The sequence below is a fragment of the Bathycoccus prasinos genome (genome assembly GCF_002220235.1).
Source record: "Bathycoccus prasinos genomic : Chromosome_6".
NCBI classification, from domain to species: Eukaryota; Viridiplantae; Chlorophyta; class Mamiellophyceae; order Mamiellales; family Bathycoccaceae; genus Bathycoccus; species Bathycoccus prasinos.
Window position 1 is genome coordinate 424,026 of NC_024003.1, and position 16,161 is coordinate 440,186.

Sequence of the window (16,161 nt, forward strand, 5' to 3'; positions counted from 1 at the left end):
GCGCGTTTCGAAGAGCGAAGAATAAGTATCGCGCGCTTTTTTTTGAGGAGTAAAAAGTGCTCACTTTTCAGACAAAAGAAGTTTGTCATACCCCTCTTCTTCGTCTTAAAAATTTCCTCTTTTCGAAGACCTACTCTTTAGTATTAAAGTCTCTGGTGTCGCGATGAGTAGTAACGCAGGAGCAAAGTGTGCACGCGTGTGTGCATGTGTGTGTGTGTGTGTGTGTGATAAATTAAAAAAAATGAAGGACGATACGTGTCTCTTTTTCTCTCTAGTTCTCGCCGTTCTCCCTCTCTCTCGTTCTCTCCTCTTTTTTTTTTCTTCTTCTTCTTCTTTAAAGTTCTCCTAAACTGGCTAACGAACACGATTTCGCTTTTTCTATGAACGCCTCTTGCGCTTTACCGGCGTTGCTGTTATCTCCAGACCAAGCTTTTAACGCGGACGCTTGCAACGCTCTCCCGTAACTATACGAAAGCGTCCACGGGAACGTTTTGTCGGACTCCTTTTGCATCTTGTGCATTAAATTCAACCTTCGACTGGCCGCGTCTTCGGATTGGCCGCCGGACAAGAATAAAATCGCCGGCACTGCCTCTGGCACGCACGCTAACAACACCTCGTTGGTATACTCTGCCACTTTTAAGTCGTCTTTTTCCGACTCTTCGTTCCCGCTTCCCGGCGTCACCATGTTCGGTTTCAAAACCATCAACTCCAAATTCACGTTCTCTTTGTTCAAATGCTCGAAGACTTTTGTCAACACGTTCTTCGTCACCGTCTTCGACACCTCCACGTCGTGCTTACCATCCGGCACAATTTCCGGCTCCACGATCGGTACTAACCCGTTCTCTTGACAAATCTTGGCGTACTTCGCCAAACTCTTCGCGTTCGCCTCCACCGCGTCCGCGCTCGGCAACGCCTTCTCGACGTCAATCTTCAACACCGCCCGCCACTTTGCAAATCTCGCCCCGGCTTTATAGAACGCCGCGCACCGTTCGCCTAACCCGTCCATCCCATCCGTATCCGTCTCTCCGTCTCCGTCTTTCCCGACCGGTATCGTCGCCCCTTTATCCACTTTAATCCCAGGGACAATATCTTTCTTCCTTAAGATCTCCGTCAGCGTTTCCGTCCCGTCTTCGCTTTTCGCATATAACGTCTCCTCGAACAAAATAACCCCGGAGATGTACTTTTCCACCTCCTTCGCGGTAAACAAGGTCTCTCGCCAAAACCGACGGTTCGCTTCCACGTTTTCCACCCCGATCGATTGAAATCGTTTTCCAATCGTCCCGGTGGATTCGTCCGCCGCGAGGATGCCTTTCCCTGGTTCGGCGAGTTTCGCGCACGTCGCTCTCAACGCATCATCAAACCCTGTCATCATCGTCCGTGCTTCTCGTAAAGAAAGGCTTCTGCTGCTCGTGCGGCTTGCGCGCTTTAAAAGTGTGTGTTGTTGTTGTTGTGTGCTCTTCTCGTCTCAGTGTTGTTCCTTCCAAACGAAGACGCCGGTCATTAAAACAGATAAACCCTAAATTATCCGTTTTAAAATCAGTTCAAATCCAACACTTTTCTTTATAAATTGAGAACAACAACTCTCTCTCTCTCTCTCTCTCTCTCTCTCTCTCTCTCTCTCAAAATGTCCTCCTCGTCCTCCTCCTCCTCCGCGCGGTCGTCCGGGACGGTCGTCCTGGAAGAAACTCGAACCATCGTCGTGGAAACTTTACGTTCGGCCTTATTTTCTTCTTCTTCTGATGATGATGGGAAGAAGATGAGTTTTTTTTCTTTGTTGAATTCTCCCCAACGTTTTATGATGAAGAAGGACGAGAAGATGTTATTCCGCGAGCCTTCGCTCGATGTGGACGTCAAAGTCGTCTGCGTGCTGTCCGTGGCGTTGTTCGTTTTGAACAAAACGGTGAAAGTGTTCCTGGTGGAACCGATCGCGCGGAAGTGTTTAAATTCGTCCTCGTTGGGCGAAGAAGAGGACGATAAGAAAAATAAGAAGAAGACCAAGAGGAGGAAGGAGAGGATGATGAAAAAAGCGGTGCAAAAGTTCTCGCAATCCGCGTTAGAGGCTATGATTTATCTGAGTTTTTTTCTCCTCGGCTTGCGAATCGTGAAGACGCAGCCGTGGTTTTGGCCGTCGTTTAACTGGTGGAAAAATCAGACGAGCGATTCGCGAACGTCGGCGGATTTTAGAGGGTATTATTTGCTGTACGTGGCGAGGTACGTGGCGGAGATAATTTCAGTCGGATTAGAGTACGACAGGAAAGATAAGAGGGAGATGCTGTTGCATCACTTCTCTACGGTGTTTTTGATCGGGATATCGTACGCGTACGGGTTCACGAGAGTCGGGGGGATAATCATGTTGTTGTTGGACCCGGCGGACGTGCCTTTGCACGTGGCAAAGTTGTTCAAGTACGTCGCGGACGCGAGGAAGATCGAGTTGAATAAAAAGAGGAGCGGTAGAAGTAATAATAATAGGGCGATGGCGACGCAAAGAGCGATTACAGTCGGGAAGCGGTGTCAGTTTATGGCGGACGTTTTGTTCGGGGTGTTTATGGTGACGTTTTTTATCACCAGGTTGGTCATGTATCCTTACGTCGTTTACAGCTCGCATTTCGAATGCAGAAAGTTTGTGAACGTGGAAAGGAATTTGGCGTTACTGATTGGGTATTGGTCGTGCATAGTTTTGTTGTACATAGTCTTGGCGTTGCAGGCGTATTGGTTTTATTTAATTTTGAAAGTAGCGATTAAAGTCGTCACGAAAGGCGAGGCGGAAGACGTGAGAAGTGACGACGAGGGCGAGGACGAAGATGAGGACGATACCGAAGATTCCGACGATGAGAACGAGTTAGAAGGGAAGAAGAAAAAGTAAAAGGAATTCATCTAAAACTTCAATTCCCTCTCTTATGATTGTAAAGAACGAATACTATTGATTTGACTACCGTATATAAACTATCCTAAAATATATTACTAAGCTTTCCCGCACTGCGCGTCTACTGGCATGAAGCCTCTGCGATGCTTTTTGTTGCTATCTTCCTTACTTCCCGCGGATGTGCACAACGTGATTTTCTTCGATCGATCTAAATGTTCAATCAACATTTTCTCGCTTTCGAACGAGTGCACGTCCGTGCCAAACTTTCTCGCCGCCATGCCCGTGTAATAGTGGTAAGAAACCTCTTTGCTCGCTCCGTTTTCTCCAGCTCCAGCTACTTTGGTCCCAAACCCGTACGCGTTCACTTTGCCGCACAGCTGCATGGCGGCGTATACGGAAACCCATCCAGAACTGGGCGTGTTCCCACCGGGACCACCGGCGGATTCTACCCCAGCCGCGCACAATCTCGACCGATAATCAACCAACGTCTGTCGAATAATGTTAATCACTTTACTCGATAAAATCAGCAGCGTAATATCTGGTCTCCTTTTCCTCCAAAATTCGTGCATCTCGTTGAAAATCGTCGCGTCTACGCGCGTCAAAATCAACGTTACGTCCTTCTCCAACGGCAGGTTCTGATACCCCGGATCCCAAGGCGCGTACCCGTGCGAATACCTGTGCGACCACAACGAATTCAACACTCGAAACGTCGACTTTTTCCCCACGTGTAACTCGTACCCTTTCACCGGCGCCTGGTTCATCCGAAACACGACGTCGTGCGAGTCAATCGTGCCTCCAAACGACGCGTCCAAAAGCGTCCCCGAATTCCCCAACACGGCGCACCTCTTCCAACGGTACTTCTTCGCGATCGCCCCGGCGTTCGGAGGGAGCGCGTAGTACCTCTTTATCCCTCCAAAACCTAATCGTTTATAATTCTCTCTCGTGACGAACACGTCTTTCAACTGAATTCGATTCGTCGGTAAGCGTAAAGGCATGCGATGTAAAGACACCTCGTCGTCTTCGTCTTCGTCTCTTCCGTTGCCTCCTTTCTTACTACAATTGCCAGGGACACTCGCGAGTGCGCTCATCCACTCCGGTTCCTGTCGTAGCTTTTGCCGTGGAGGTTTCAAAATTTCCCCGGTAAAATCGTCCAATTGTAACGCGTACGATTCCATGTCGTTCTTCGTTCCGTCTTCGTCTTCGTTCACATCCATCTCGTCGTCTTTCTCCACCTCGAATTCCAACCCCACGTTGTTGTTGTTCGCGTCGTCGTCTTCATCTTCTTCTCGCATCGCCGCAAACGCGTTCGTGGTAAACAAAAACAAAAGAAGAAGAAGAAGACGCGCGAAAAGGACGCGCGAAAGACGACCGCGAGGACGCGTCGTCATCTCTCTCCCTCCCTCTGTCTCTCTCTGAGACGACGATGATGCTTTTGGTCTGAGGAGAAACGTCGAAATCACAAGTTCGTGTTTTCGTTAGAAAAAGGGTGCGCGAGAACAACAACAACATCGAGGCGCCGCTTCTTCCCGCGAGAAAAAGAACGACGACGATGTCCCGTTCGCTGCTCTCTTCTTCTTCTTCTTCTTCTTCGCGTCGTTGTTGTTCTTCTTCTTCTTCTCGAATTTTCTCCTCAAAACGTCGTCATCAGCAGCAGCGGCATCAACGTCATTTGGGGAAACGAAGACAAAGAAGGGTACCGCGCGCGAGGGAGAGCACTGACGATGACGATAATAACGACGACGAGAAAGAAAAAGAGCACGAACGCAATAATAAAAACAACGAGGACGATGATGATGTGTATTCCGTGTGCGTGTTAGGCGCGGGACCGGCGGGATTAACCACCGCGCTCGCGATGCAAAAAATGTTATCGTCGCCTTTAGATACGACAAAGAAACCGACGCTTTCGAGGCTGAAAATAACCGTGTTGGATAAGAACCCGAACGCTTTGGACGGGAACGTAGGCGGCGGGTTTAACATCAACGGCGGCGCGGCCGTTCTGGAAAAGTTAGGGGTGTACGAGGAGGTGTTTTCGAAAAACGCGAACGCGTTAAGAGCGGTCTTGTCGAGACGGTGCGATATCGCTCGAACGCGCTTGTTCGAGGTGGACGTCGAGAAGGAAGTGAGAGGCGATTTTTTAACGAACGCGAAAGAGTTGTTGGTGAACGAAAAGAGTGGAGAAGTTATGGCCGGGACGGTCATGAGAGCGGATTTGAGTCAGAGTTTGCGGGAGAGTTTGAACGAGGAGACGTGCGAGGTTGTGCTCGGGTGCGAGGTTCTCGGCGTCGACGCCGAGTCGGGTGAAGTCGAGTTGAGGAGGAGAGACGGGACGACGACCGAGACGAGAAAGTTTGATTTGATCGTAGGCGCGGACGGCATTGACTCGTTGGCGAGGAAGTGCGTGGTGGAAAGTAATGCAAGTAGCGGTGATGGTAGTAGCAGCGGCAGCGGCAACAGCAGTAGGAGCGGCGGTAGTAGTACTAGTGGTAGGAAAGAACCGATATACTCTGGGATTAAAATTTTATTCGGCGTGACTGGGGTGGACGATAAACCGGAAGATTTAATCCGAGAATTGAGCGATCGAACCACCGCGCACCAATGGTTCGGCGACGGCGCGTATTCGTTAGTGTTCACCGGTGGCGGGGAGAACAAGAAAAGGCATAACTTAGCCTTTTGCTCGAACGAACCGTTAGGGAGCGCCAACAGTAACCCGTCCTGGCGTGCCAACTCGTCGGTGACGAAAGAGTACGCGCACAACAAGATGATGAAAGCGAACATGCCCGCGGACGTCTTACGTCTTTGCTTGCGATGCGAACGGTTTTTCGAAATCGGCGTCTTCTTCCACGAACCTCTGGACAGTTGGAGCTCTTCGAACGGAAAAATCGTGTTGGTTGGCGACGCCGCGCACGCCATGCCACCGTTCTTAGGTCAAGGCGCCAACCAAGCGATGCAAGACGCGTACGTTTTAGCGAAGTGTTTGGCGACGTGCGGGGCAGATATAAAAAATCCGAGCAAAGTGAACGAGGCGTTGCAATCGTATTCGAACACGCGAAGACCTCCGACTGAAGCTATCATGAACGCCTCGAGATTCGTCGGCGCCTTGGAAACTGGAAAAGGACCGGTGAGTCTCTTTCGCGACTTGGCATTTTTCGTCGCCGGTAAGTTTGGTATCACGGGGAAGATATTCCTTAGCGGCGCCACGCCGAGATTGTGATGAGCAAAATATTTAGATACGTTGTGGTTCTCGTACTTTTTTCGGTAAGTATACATTTGAAAAAATTATAATTGTACACACGTGCGTAATCACGTTCTGTTGTTGTTTTCTCTCTCTCTCTCTCTCTCTCTCTCTCTCTTCTCGCGCGCGTTTGTTTGACTTCTAGTTCTATGCTTTGACTTCTAGTTCTCTCGTCGAGCACTCTTGAGCACCCCTTTTTTTCGGAAAGAAACCGAGCAAAAAAGGTGCTCAAAAAAAAGAAAAAGAAAATCAACCACCCTTCTCTTCCTGTTCCTTCTTTTTGGCGAGCTCCTCCAACGCTTTCATCTCCGCCATTTTCTTCTTCATAAGTTTGTATTCCTGTTGTTAAAGTTGTTGTTGTTGTTGTTGCGATTCGTTCGGTTAAAGTTTTGAGTGGTCAGTGCTTTACAAATTAAAAGGGAGAGAGAGGGAAAAAAAACGCCGCGCGAAAAGCTCGAAAAGGAAACACGAGAAACTCCGACGACGCGAAACTCACCTTCCCGTAACAATTATTACACAAATCCCCGTCCGGTAAGAGTTTACTCTTATACCAGTGTCCACTGGTCGTTTTGCTCGAGCACGCGATGCACGTCTTGTGTTGCAACGCGACCAGTTCGATTCGATAGCACCTCTTGCACAAGTCGCCGACGGTGATTTTCGACTTGTACCACTGCCGACTCGTTTTCGTCGTTTCGCACGAGTGGCATTTTTTATCGACCAACTCTAACGCTTCCACGCGGTAACACGTCTCGCACAAGGAGGCGTTCGGTGTTGTTTTGGATTTGTGCCACGCGCACGAGGCGAGGCACGCGCATCGAGAACATATCTTTTGCATTTGCTGTTGTTGTATTTGTTGTTGTTGTTGTTTTGCCGTTTCCGACGACGATGGTTGCACCGCGCGCGCGTCGTCCCCGTTCGTCATCACAGCCGTCGTCGTCGTTTGGTTCGGATGTTTTTGCAACGTGGCACCCGTCGGCGTGGCCTCTGCATTGGACGCAACAACCATTCCATTCGTCGCACTGTTATAAATCGGCCGCTTCTTAATCGGCGACGAAAGAAAATCCGAAGATATGGGATTATTGTTCTCGTTGTTCGATTGCGTCTCCGAGAGAGAGTTCTGCGTCGTCGTCTCCTGATGATGCGCGGAGGCGCGCTGTTCAATCATCATTTGAGACACCAATTTGTGAGCGCTTTTTCGAAGAGGTGAACACTCAGAACTCGGAGAAGGTGACACGTCGTATGGGCTCCACAAAAATTTGATTTGCTACCCTAAAATAGATGGAGAAAAACTGTATTACTTTTTACGCGGTACTACTTAGATGACGACCATGGTCCCATACATGTACTACTTAGATGACGACCATGGTCCCGTACATGTACCGTTATATGTACAACCTAGTATTTATTTATTATTTTATACTTTATTATGGGTTTCTGAAAGTCATCGTTTTCTTGAGAGAACGAAATACGCCTCGAGCGGAGTCTTTCTTTCGAGTTAAGCCGTGGAGCCAGACGCCGCACTCGATGAACTCTTCAAAGTCGATGGAATCGCTGTGATCTTTGTCGAACCTGGCGAATATTTTTGATATGTTCTCGTCAGAGTTATCGATGCGAAGATCCGTGAGGAGCTGTTTGATTTCGTTTCGATCCAAATCGCCCGAGAGATCAGCGTCGTATCGGATGAAATCCGCTTTCGATCGTCTTTGGTAAAGCGCCTCGCTCACTGCGAGTCCGATCGAAGCAAACAGAACGAAAAGGACCATAAATAGCATGGACCAGTCCACGATTTCACATTTCCAACCGTCTTTTTCGCAGACTTCGTTTTTTATCATGAGGGCGAATGTCGCGATTGCGGCCAAGGAGAAGTGCGATAACTGCGCGCAGATGTTATCCTGGACCTTTTCGTAAGGATTTACGACTGCCAAAAGCAAGAGAAACCCAGTGGCGATGAAAATAGCGACATATAATTGCGTGTCGGAACCAGGGTCGACGAAGATCACAGCACATCCAAGTAAGAATTTCTTCACCATGTCAATAATCTCCCACATCCAGTATTCGGCTTTGTAATCTCGATAAATCCACCCGTATAACTGCCGATTACGTAGAATCGAATCTTGATGCTCGAGAAAATACGTTTTGTTGTCGTGCGCGCGCACGGCATCTCTTGTACCTCTATAAATGAGGAAAAAAAAGGCCAACGGTATCCCGATAGGAAAGGCGAACACGAATATCCACGCCGCCGGTAAGAATTTGTCATATTTTTCAGTCTCACAGCTCGTTTGAATCGAGTATCTCATGAATTCGTTTCCCAATCCAACATCTTTGCACGAAAAGAATTGCAACACGATGCCGGACAGAGACGGATATACAAGGAATGCCATCAGCAGCGATATTTTAGTAGCATAACCCATCATTCTTCGGACGTTCCTTATCCAGAAACCGCGAAGAAAGAAACCAAGCCAAACGCCACCGAGAAGAATGAGCGGAGAGCACGTAGCGACAATAAATTTTGAGTAGAAGTCCCGACGAAACAAACAATCAAGAGGGAGTAATCGAAAATCCAGACTGAAAAGCTTCAAAGTCTCCGTCATTTCGACAAAAACGTCTGGCCAACGTACGGAGAGAATCTGTTTGGGCCATAACACCAAAATTTGGCAAAATCCAACCAGAATTTTCACTTTCGTGCGACAGGAATCCTCCAATTCCCAGCACCTACTGCCAATTTTATATCTCCACGTGTTGGGTAATTTCGGGCCGGATTCAAGCCTTTCCTTCAGAGAAGTTTGGCGAGGGATGTAATTCAACCTCTTTTCTCCCGTTCTGACGTCTTCTTTGAATATATCAAAACGCGTTCGGTATTCCCTTCGAACAGTTCTGCGGAATTCGTCGAGATCTTCCATTTTTTCCTGAACCGGTATGAAAGTATACAACATCAACCCGAGAAGTGTTAAAAAGATAGCTGAAACTATGATCAGTTCGGTCGAAACTTGACCGCTTACCCTCCCTCTCTTGCACTTATCGCAAACTAAATTATCTTGATTCCAGAAATATCCAGCTTTGCACGATCCACATAGCGGACCGTAGGCACCGTCATCACAACCGTTGCCTTCAGTTCCCGTGGCATTTAAAATACAAATATCATCTTCTTCGCAACTCTTCGCAGTTAAATATGGCGTCAGAAATTGGTTTATTTGATCTTTAGTGGATATTATTAGTTCATCTTGACGTCCATCGTTTCGAATCCAGGTCCAATTCTCGAAATTCCATCGGTACCAATCGGGATTGATAGCGACAGGCTTCCCGTCATCGAAAGTTACACATTCCTTTATCGTGTGACCATACGGATTATCACAATAAGCCATAGCGTCCACGCACGGAGACAGTGATGCCGACGCAAGGAAAGTGACGTGATCGGGAAGCATGCCAGGTCGTCTAAGATCTACCATTCCCGATGAGCAAACACAATCCATTTCGTTTGTAGCCGACGAGTTGGAGAGAGTGTTCGTCCCCATCGGACAAGGCTGACACGTCGATCGCGCAAGCTCAAACACGGGGAAAAAGTTGTTTTGACACCGAACAAAAACGGACACGTCGCTTGTCGATAGATCAGGATCGAGCGTGTATTCCTCGAAGCCCGTTGTGCCCAGTTTTAACCACGCGTTGAATGGAATGGTCCCTAACTCCGTAGCATACACTCGATATTCGGAGGTTGTCGATGTAGACGACAGCGTCAATTGATCAGTCGTGCTGCCTGTAAGTGTTCCAAACACCAATCCCGTTCCCACGAGATCGAGCTGGACTTTGGTTGTTTCAGTATTCCACTCTGAAAAAGTTTCTCCCGTCGTGGCGTTCACGGTAACAGTTTCTGCGATTCCAAGAGATCTGTTCGAAGGTAGGCCTTCAGTGTTTATTGCTACGATGTAAGTTACCATCTGGTCAATGGTATTCGGTATAACACTGGTTGAACCCACGATGGTCGGTTGATATAACTTTTTCTTGCGTACCTTCAACTCAAAAGGTTTATGGCTCCACCTCGCCATATCGCTACTTTTCGAAGCTTCTCCTCCGTATCTCCAAACCTGATACGTGTTCCAGGTGTCTTCACCCGCCACCCCCCCTCCATCTAAATCAGCTTCTAACCAGAGGCGATCGGATGGATTGTAGTCTTTGGTACTGGATGGCGTATCAGTAACGGCAGTCTCTTTCGTCATTCGTTTCGGTACGACAGTGATGTTAACTTCCGTCATACCGGGTAAGAACCGAACGGCGTTGTCTTCGTAAAGGTTTGGATTCCACGTGCTTTGCGGGATCGGTATTTCATACGCGTCTTCATAGGAAACCAGTTTGAAATCGAAAAGTGCGTTGTCCGCAAAGCCGGAACCTGCGCTGGTAGGAATAGCGACCGGAATTCGAATATTCAGCGTAACCGGTTCGTTAACCAGATGCATTACTGAGTAATCCTCCTTTGTCATATCTGCGTTCGACAAAAAAGAAGGATGCATTCCAAGAGTCCGAATGTGGAAGCAGCAATATTGCGAAGACGAACCAGACAGCTCTGGTACTTCATTAGATGGTTCAGATAGAATCGATTGAACAAAGTTAGGCTGATTCGGTGTGCTTGGAGTGGCCACCGCCAGGCGACCGGCGATGTCCGGAACTCTCTGGATGCTCCGTCCATCTACGTGCTGGCTGTGATCTGAGGCAAAAAAGGTGTCTATGACGAATCCGTTCGAATCGTACAACGTCACGCCTTCTTCGAGACTCAAACCGAAATCCAAGCCGTCGTGCGTGTCGTTTTTCGCACAAACTGTGATTCTTGCACCAGCCGCTAGGCTAGAACCAGCGGGGAACGCGTATAACTTATCATCGTCGAAGTCCGCATCTTTTTCGGCAATTCCGTATCCAGATATATCCACAGTCACGGCTCCCGCGTTGGCGATCTCAACAAAATCACCGCTTCCGCCACAGTATCCATCGCTCGTTCTGGTTGAAAATTCGTTCAACACGATGGTATTTTGAGAATTGAACCGTCCCGCTGTCGCCGGGTAAAATCCGAAGGAGTCGCTGAACTCCGTGACTTTAAACTTTACCTTTGGTTCACCATCCCAAATTTTCATCCGTTGCCAGGTGTGCGTCGCGTCTGTCGCCTCCGGAACGATTCCTGTTTCGTCGATTACTTCTCCTTTTTCATCCAATAATTTGTAATTTCTTCCCGACGTAATGGCATCCTCTCTCGGCGGTTCGGCGTGGTAAAAATCGCCGCACCCTTCACTCGTTCCAATCAAACGAGTCTCCCCTGGGTACACAGGTTTGCTGAAATCGCCAAACGTGAACACCGTCTCCGATTCTCCCGCGCTGACGTCTACGCCGACCAGAGACCATTTGGCGACATCGTACGCGAATTCATTGCCGTTGAATACCTCGAAATACCTCGACCCAACATCGAAACAGTTCCCACGGGAATCAATTTCTGAAATAAATATCTTTTCCGCCTTTTCGTAATTCTCGTACGTTTTCCCGGCCAGTGCAACACCGATGAAGAACGCGGCGATTAGAAGCGAAAGAAAAGGCTGAACAGAGTTCCGAAAACGCATCTTTTTTCTCGATTCTTCTCGCAATAAATAAAGATGGTGTGCACGTGTTATTATATTATTACTTAAAGAGAGAAAGTGCGGAACTATCTGACTCGGATTGATTGTCAAATAGTCCTTTTTTCTTCTTTTCCCCTCTAAAACTAGAAGTAAAAAACAAAGCGCAAACTTCGAAAAGAAAGAGAGAGAAGTTTTGTGACATTTCTTTAGACAAATTGAACTACATACTAGTACTAATGAGTATGTATTACTTTTAGCGGACAGTTACTACTTTTTAGCGCGTCGTCGGCGGCGTCAAAGGCTCGAACCGACCTCTTAACCCTTTACTACTACTACTATTGCTACTGTCGTCACCGGGCGACGGGGAGGAGGAGGACGGCGAGCGACCGTTCGGGCGGATGATTTTTCGGTTCGTCGACGGCGGTTTCATGTCTTTGATGTCGTCCAACTTGACGAGAAAATCGAGGACTTTTCGGTCGGTGTCGCGAAAGACGGAGACTTTAACCGAATCGCCGACGACGTGGGTGTCTAAGGCTCTGTAGAGGTCGTAGGAGTCTTCGATTTTCTCGTCGTCGATGCCAACGATGACGTCGCCGAGGAGTAAACGACCAGAGTCGTCGCGTTTCGTGCTTCGGATGCCGGCTCTTTCGGCCGGGCCGCCCTCTCTTGCGTCCAGCACTAACACGCCTCCTAAACCTAACTGTTCGGCGATTTCATCCGGGGCAAAGGACACGCCGATGATTGGCCGAGTGACTCTGCCAAAACGGATGATTTGGTCGACGATGCCGGTGACCATGTCCACGGGTAACGCGAAACCGACGCCGGAGGAGGTACCGGAAGCGCTATAAATGGCGGTGTTTAATCCGATGAGTTGTCCGGAAGAGTTTAACAGAGGACCACCACTATTCCCTGGGTTAATAGCCGCATCGGTTTGAATGATTCCATCGATCGGTCTTCCCGTGTTCCCGCTTTGAATCTGTCTCGATAACCCGGACACGACGCCAGTCGTCAACGTGTGGTCTAAACCGAACGGATTTCCAATCGCGAAGACTTTTTGACCAACCTGTAAACTACTCGAGGATCCGATCGGTAACGCTCTCGCTTTATTCGTGTAACAACTTTCGTCCATCAATTTCAAAACCGCGATATCTTTATCGTCGTCGAAACCGACAACCACGGCGTCGCACGCGTCCAAAACGTCGTTTATTTTCCCTTTGCTATTTGGCCCGCGATTGTTTTGTAAACTAAACTGCACTTTCAACTCGTTCGCGTTCCGAATGACGTGATAATTAGTCACCACGTGCCCTTCGTCGTCCCAAATGATCCCGGACCCGGCGCCTTGCGGCTGCTCGGTCAAACTCAACGTAAACGCGTCTCTCCGTACCGCGACATTGGTTATAAAAACCACCGCGGACTTTGATTTCGTGAACAAATCCACCACCGACTTCTCCTCGTCTTTCAACGGCGCCGCTTTTTGCACTTTCGTCACGTAATTCGGCTCGATTAACTTTTGTTTCTCTCTGTCCTCCTTCTCTTTCAACTTTACGCCGATGTCCGCAATCTTCGACGCGTCGCCTTTCCGTATGGCCTCGGCGAGCTGCGCGTTCAAATCTTCGTCCTCTTCGTCCTCGCTCGATAACAGCATCGTCCCCGCGTTCCTCGTCGTCGCGTTCGTAGTCCTTCCCGCGTCATCATCCGAAGAAGACAAAGAAGAAGACAAAGAAGGAGGAGGCAAAACGAAATCGTCGAATAGTTTATCTTGTGTTCCTTTTTCTCTGTTCGTCGTCGTTCTTAGTGTTGTTGTTCTTGTCGTCGTCTCTTTGTTTGAAGATATTTCCATCGCCTCCACGGCGTCAAAGGAGGCATTCGGAAACGACATCATCACCATCAGCGCGCTCAAACACATCGCCGTCGCTTTCGTCTCGATTCCTTTTTCTCTCGAAAAGAAGAAAGCATCACCACCGTCGTCATCTTTTCTTGTCGTCTGCTTCTTCAGAAAAGCGTCTTCGTCTTCCGTCGTCTTCAACGCGTTGTTGAAGGAACGGTGACGTCGTTTCGCGACTCTTCCGCTTCTTTGCGTGATGATGAGAGGCGTTTTACGCTTTATCGTCGACGCGCGAGGGAGAGAAATCCCGCCACTTGCGCTGCTCGTCGTTGAAAGCATCATTTTCTGTATCCTCTCTTTACGACGCGTTTTGAAAGCTCTCTGCTCTTTCCTGTTCTCCGCAATAAAGCGCGTTTTAGAGTGAAGATGTACCTTTTCCCGAAGCGGCAAAACACTCGATAAAAAACCGTTAGGAAAGCGCGCTGAAAGAAGAATGTCACAAACACTTCCAATCAAACCTGAATCACGAGCAGAACTCGAAAACATCGTAAAAGTGTCCGAATATTCGGTGAAATTTGGCGCGGAGAAAGAACAAATCGCGAGAGAAGCGGTCGAAAAGAACGGATTTGATTTCTTATGTGCGGGGAGAAATCCAGTTGGATTCGTCTTTTATGAATTTACCAAAGGGGAGATGCTTTTACAAGCGAAGAGAGCGAAGGAGAGCGAAGAAAAGAAGAGGAAAAGGACGACCACGGAAGAGGAGGAGGAGAACAAGCGCATCGTTCAACACACGCAATATCCTTCTCGGCCGAACATGAAGATTGCGATTCTCGAAGTCGTCAAGAAACACCTCCAACCGTTTTACGAGAACAAAGACATCTCGAAAGAGGAATACAAAACGATATGCAAAAAAACGTGCGAGAAAGTGATGAGCAAAGAGTTACAGGTGAAAGACGAGGAAGAGAGCGTGAAACTGTGGCTGGACGAACACGCGAAAAAGAAAATTAGAGGTTTGGTGGAGACGTTCGTGGAGAAGACGCGCAACGCGAAAGATTAGGGAAGGAAGTGTCGTCGCGCGATGGTTTTACGTGTGAAAAACGATGCGCGCATAGTTTATAGCTCTTAGAAAGAAAGAAAGTTGAAAGTACACAAAATACTTCTACAATGTAAGTAGTTATTGGTTTTTCGTCGCTGAAAGTCATACAAACACACGCTCGTCGTACGCACAAAAACAGCGCGCGTATTAGTTGTCTTTCAAGTTCACCAAACCGGTGATCCGTCTGAACTCGTCCGTGTAAGCGCCGCCAGAAGATTTACCACCACCACCTTTCTTCGCGACTTGCGAGTACGCAAAGACGCCCGCCAACGCGATGGCTGTGCCGGCCAAGTTCAACGGAGACACCGGGTTGCGGAAGAACAACACCGAGGAGGCGATGACAACCACCCTCTTCACGCAGTTACCGACCGAGTGCGTGACTGGAGTCACTTGTTGCAAAATCATATACGAGACTTGTTGGTACAAGTGGAACGTCGCCCCGGTAATAAATACTCTTTGGATCATGTCCGCCAACGGGAACCCGCTCGTGGCCAACGCCGCCGGCGTGAATTTCACGCCTTCGACAACCACCGCCAACGGTAAGGAAATCACCGCACTCAACAACGTCATCACGGAAAACAAAGTGATGTTATCCATCTTCACGCCTTTGTTCCCTCCCATAACTTTCTTCGAGAAAACGTTTCTGGACTGAAAGACGACGTTCGACCCCATGGCGGCGCCAAAACCGATCCAATTAAAGCTCGCCTCCGCCAAACTCGCCAACGCGACGCCGCCAACCACCGGCACCAACGCAGCCACGACTGCTGGACTCGGCGTCGCCCCTAAAAACAAATACGAAAACAAAACGCTAAAAAACGGTTCCATCGCTTTGATTGTGTGCGTAAAACTCACCGCAACTTTACCCAACGAGATGTTCGTCAACAAGTTTCCGAGCGTATGAATCATCGCCAGCGGCAATACCATCTTCAAATTCTCCGTGGAGAAAACCTCCTTCTTCGGTCTTTCCACTAAGTTCAAACCCCACATGAGAGCGATTAAAACGCATCCACCCACGAATTGGAACATCGTGCAGTGCCACGGATACGGGAACGCTTTCAACACTTGCTTGTTGTAAATGTTGAAAACGATGTTAAACGCGTACCAACCACCGAAGAGGACGCCTAACAACGCCGTCTTCTTCACCTCTTGGGAAATCTCAAACGACGCGGCGGCGGATACTTTCACCACTTTCGATTTCGATAACGTGGTCGTTCTCGCAATCTGGCGTCTTAAAGAAGACGCAGCAAAATCGTTGTTATTCCCGAACAAAGAGGAGGAAGAGGTTAACGAATTGGACGATGATGATTTGCTTTCTGGGGAATTCATCATCATCATCATCATCATCTTTGTCGTCGTCCTCGGTCGCGCGCAGCGGCACGATCGCTGGTTATTCTTCGATCCAGCCAAAGAGGAGGACGAAAGGTGCGTTTGGTGGTGGGTTGTCGTCGCAAACATGATGACGATGATGATGAAAAGGAGGAGTGTTTCGTCTTCGCACTGTGGTGTTGTTGTTGTGTAAAGCCGTTTGGATAAAATGGAAAAACAAGGGAAAAA

At 48.5% G+C, this 16,161-nt stretch overlaps 9 protein-coding genes across 9 annotated transcripts; 3 read left to right on the forward strand and 6 right to left on the reverse strand.

Moving 5' to 3' along the window:
- Window positions 1-334: 334 nt before the first annotated feature.
- On the reverse strand, window positions 335-1,372 carry Bathy06g02350 (fructose-bisphosphate aldolase; the record flags this gene model as incomplete). Its single annotated transcript, XM_007512371.1, has 1 exon — window positions 335-1,372. One exon carries the CDS (start codon window positions 1,370-1,372, stop codon window positions 335-337), a length of 1,038 nt encoding a protein of 345 aa, XP_007512433.1.
- Window positions 1,373-1,624: 252 nt separating this feature from the next.
- On the forward strand, window positions 1,625-2,863 carry Bathy06g02360 (predicted protein; the record flags this gene model as incomplete). Its single annotated transcript, XM_007512521.1, has 1 exon — window positions 1,625-2,863. The coding sequence occupies one exon, from the start codon at window positions 1,625-1,627 to the stop codon at window positions 2,861-2,863; it is 1,239 nt and encodes a 412-aa protein (XP_007512583.1).
- Window positions 2,864-2,961: 98 nt separating this feature from the next.
- On the reverse strand, window positions 2,962-4,251 carry Bathy06g02370 (sialyltransferase-like protein; the record flags this gene model as incomplete). The annotated part of the gene is made up of 1 exon (XM_007512444.1): window positions 2,962-4,251. The coding sequence occupies one exon, from the start codon at window positions 4,249-4,251 to the stop codon at window positions 2,962-2,964; it is 1,290 nt and encodes a 429-aa protein (XP_007512506.1).
- A 161-nt stretch (window positions 4,252-4,412) lies between these two features.
- Bathy06g02380 (predicted protein) lies at window positions 4,413-6,074 on the forward strand (the record flags this gene model as incomplete). The annotated part of the gene is made up of 1 exon (XM_007512320.1): window positions 4,413-6,074. One exon carries the CDS (start codon window positions 4,413-4,415, stop codon window positions 6,072-6,074), a length of 1,662 nt encoding a protein of 553 aa, XP_007512382.1.
- A 270-nt stretch (window positions 6,075-6,344) lies between these two features.
- Bathy06g02390 (unknown protein) lies at window positions 6,345-7,263 on the reverse strand (the record flags this gene model as incomplete). Its single annotated transcript, XM_007512372.1, has 2 exons — window positions 6,345-6,434; window positions 6,592-7,263. The coding sequence occupies 2 exons, from the start codon at window positions 7,261-7,263 to the stop codon at window positions 6,345-6,347; spliced, it is 762 nt and encodes a 253-aa protein (XP_007512434.1).
- A 256-nt stretch (window positions 7,264-7,519) lies between these two features.
- Window positions 7,520-11,689, reverse strand: Bathy06g02400 (conserved unknown protein; the record flags this gene model as incomplete). The annotated part of the gene is made up of 1 exon (XM_007512402.1): window positions 7,520-11,689. One exon carries the CDS (start codon window positions 11,687-11,689, stop codon window positions 7,520-7,522), a length of 4,170 nt encoding a protein of 1,389 aa, XP_007512464.1.
- A 271-nt stretch (window positions 11,690-11,960) lies between these two features.
- On the reverse strand, window positions 11,961-13,853 carry Bathy06g02410 (predicted protein; the record flags this gene model as incomplete). Its single annotated transcript, XM_007512643.1, has 1 exon — window positions 11,961-13,853. One exon carries the CDS (start codon window positions 13,851-13,853, stop codon window positions 11,961-11,963), a length of 1,893 nt encoding a protein of 630 aa, XP_007512705.1.
- Window positions 13,854-14,004: 151 nt separating this feature from the next.
- On the forward strand, window positions 14,005-14,568 carry Bathy06g02420 (unknown protein; the record flags this gene model as incomplete). Its single annotated transcript, XM_007512330.1, has 1 exon — window positions 14,005-14,568. One exon carries the CDS (start codon window positions 14,005-14,007, stop codon window positions 14,566-14,568), a length of 564 nt encoding a protein of 187 aa, XP_007512392.1.
- Window positions 14,569-14,754: 186 nt separating this feature from the next.
- Window positions 14,755-16,062, reverse strand: Bathy06g02430 (predicted protein; the record flags this gene model as incomplete). Its single annotated transcript, XM_007512659.1, has 1 exon — window positions 14,755-16,062. The coding sequence occupies one exon, from the start codon at window positions 16,060-16,062 to the stop codon at window positions 14,755-14,757; it is 1,308 nt and encodes a 435-aa protein (XP_007512721.1).
- Window positions 16,063-16,161: the final 99 nt, after the last annotated feature.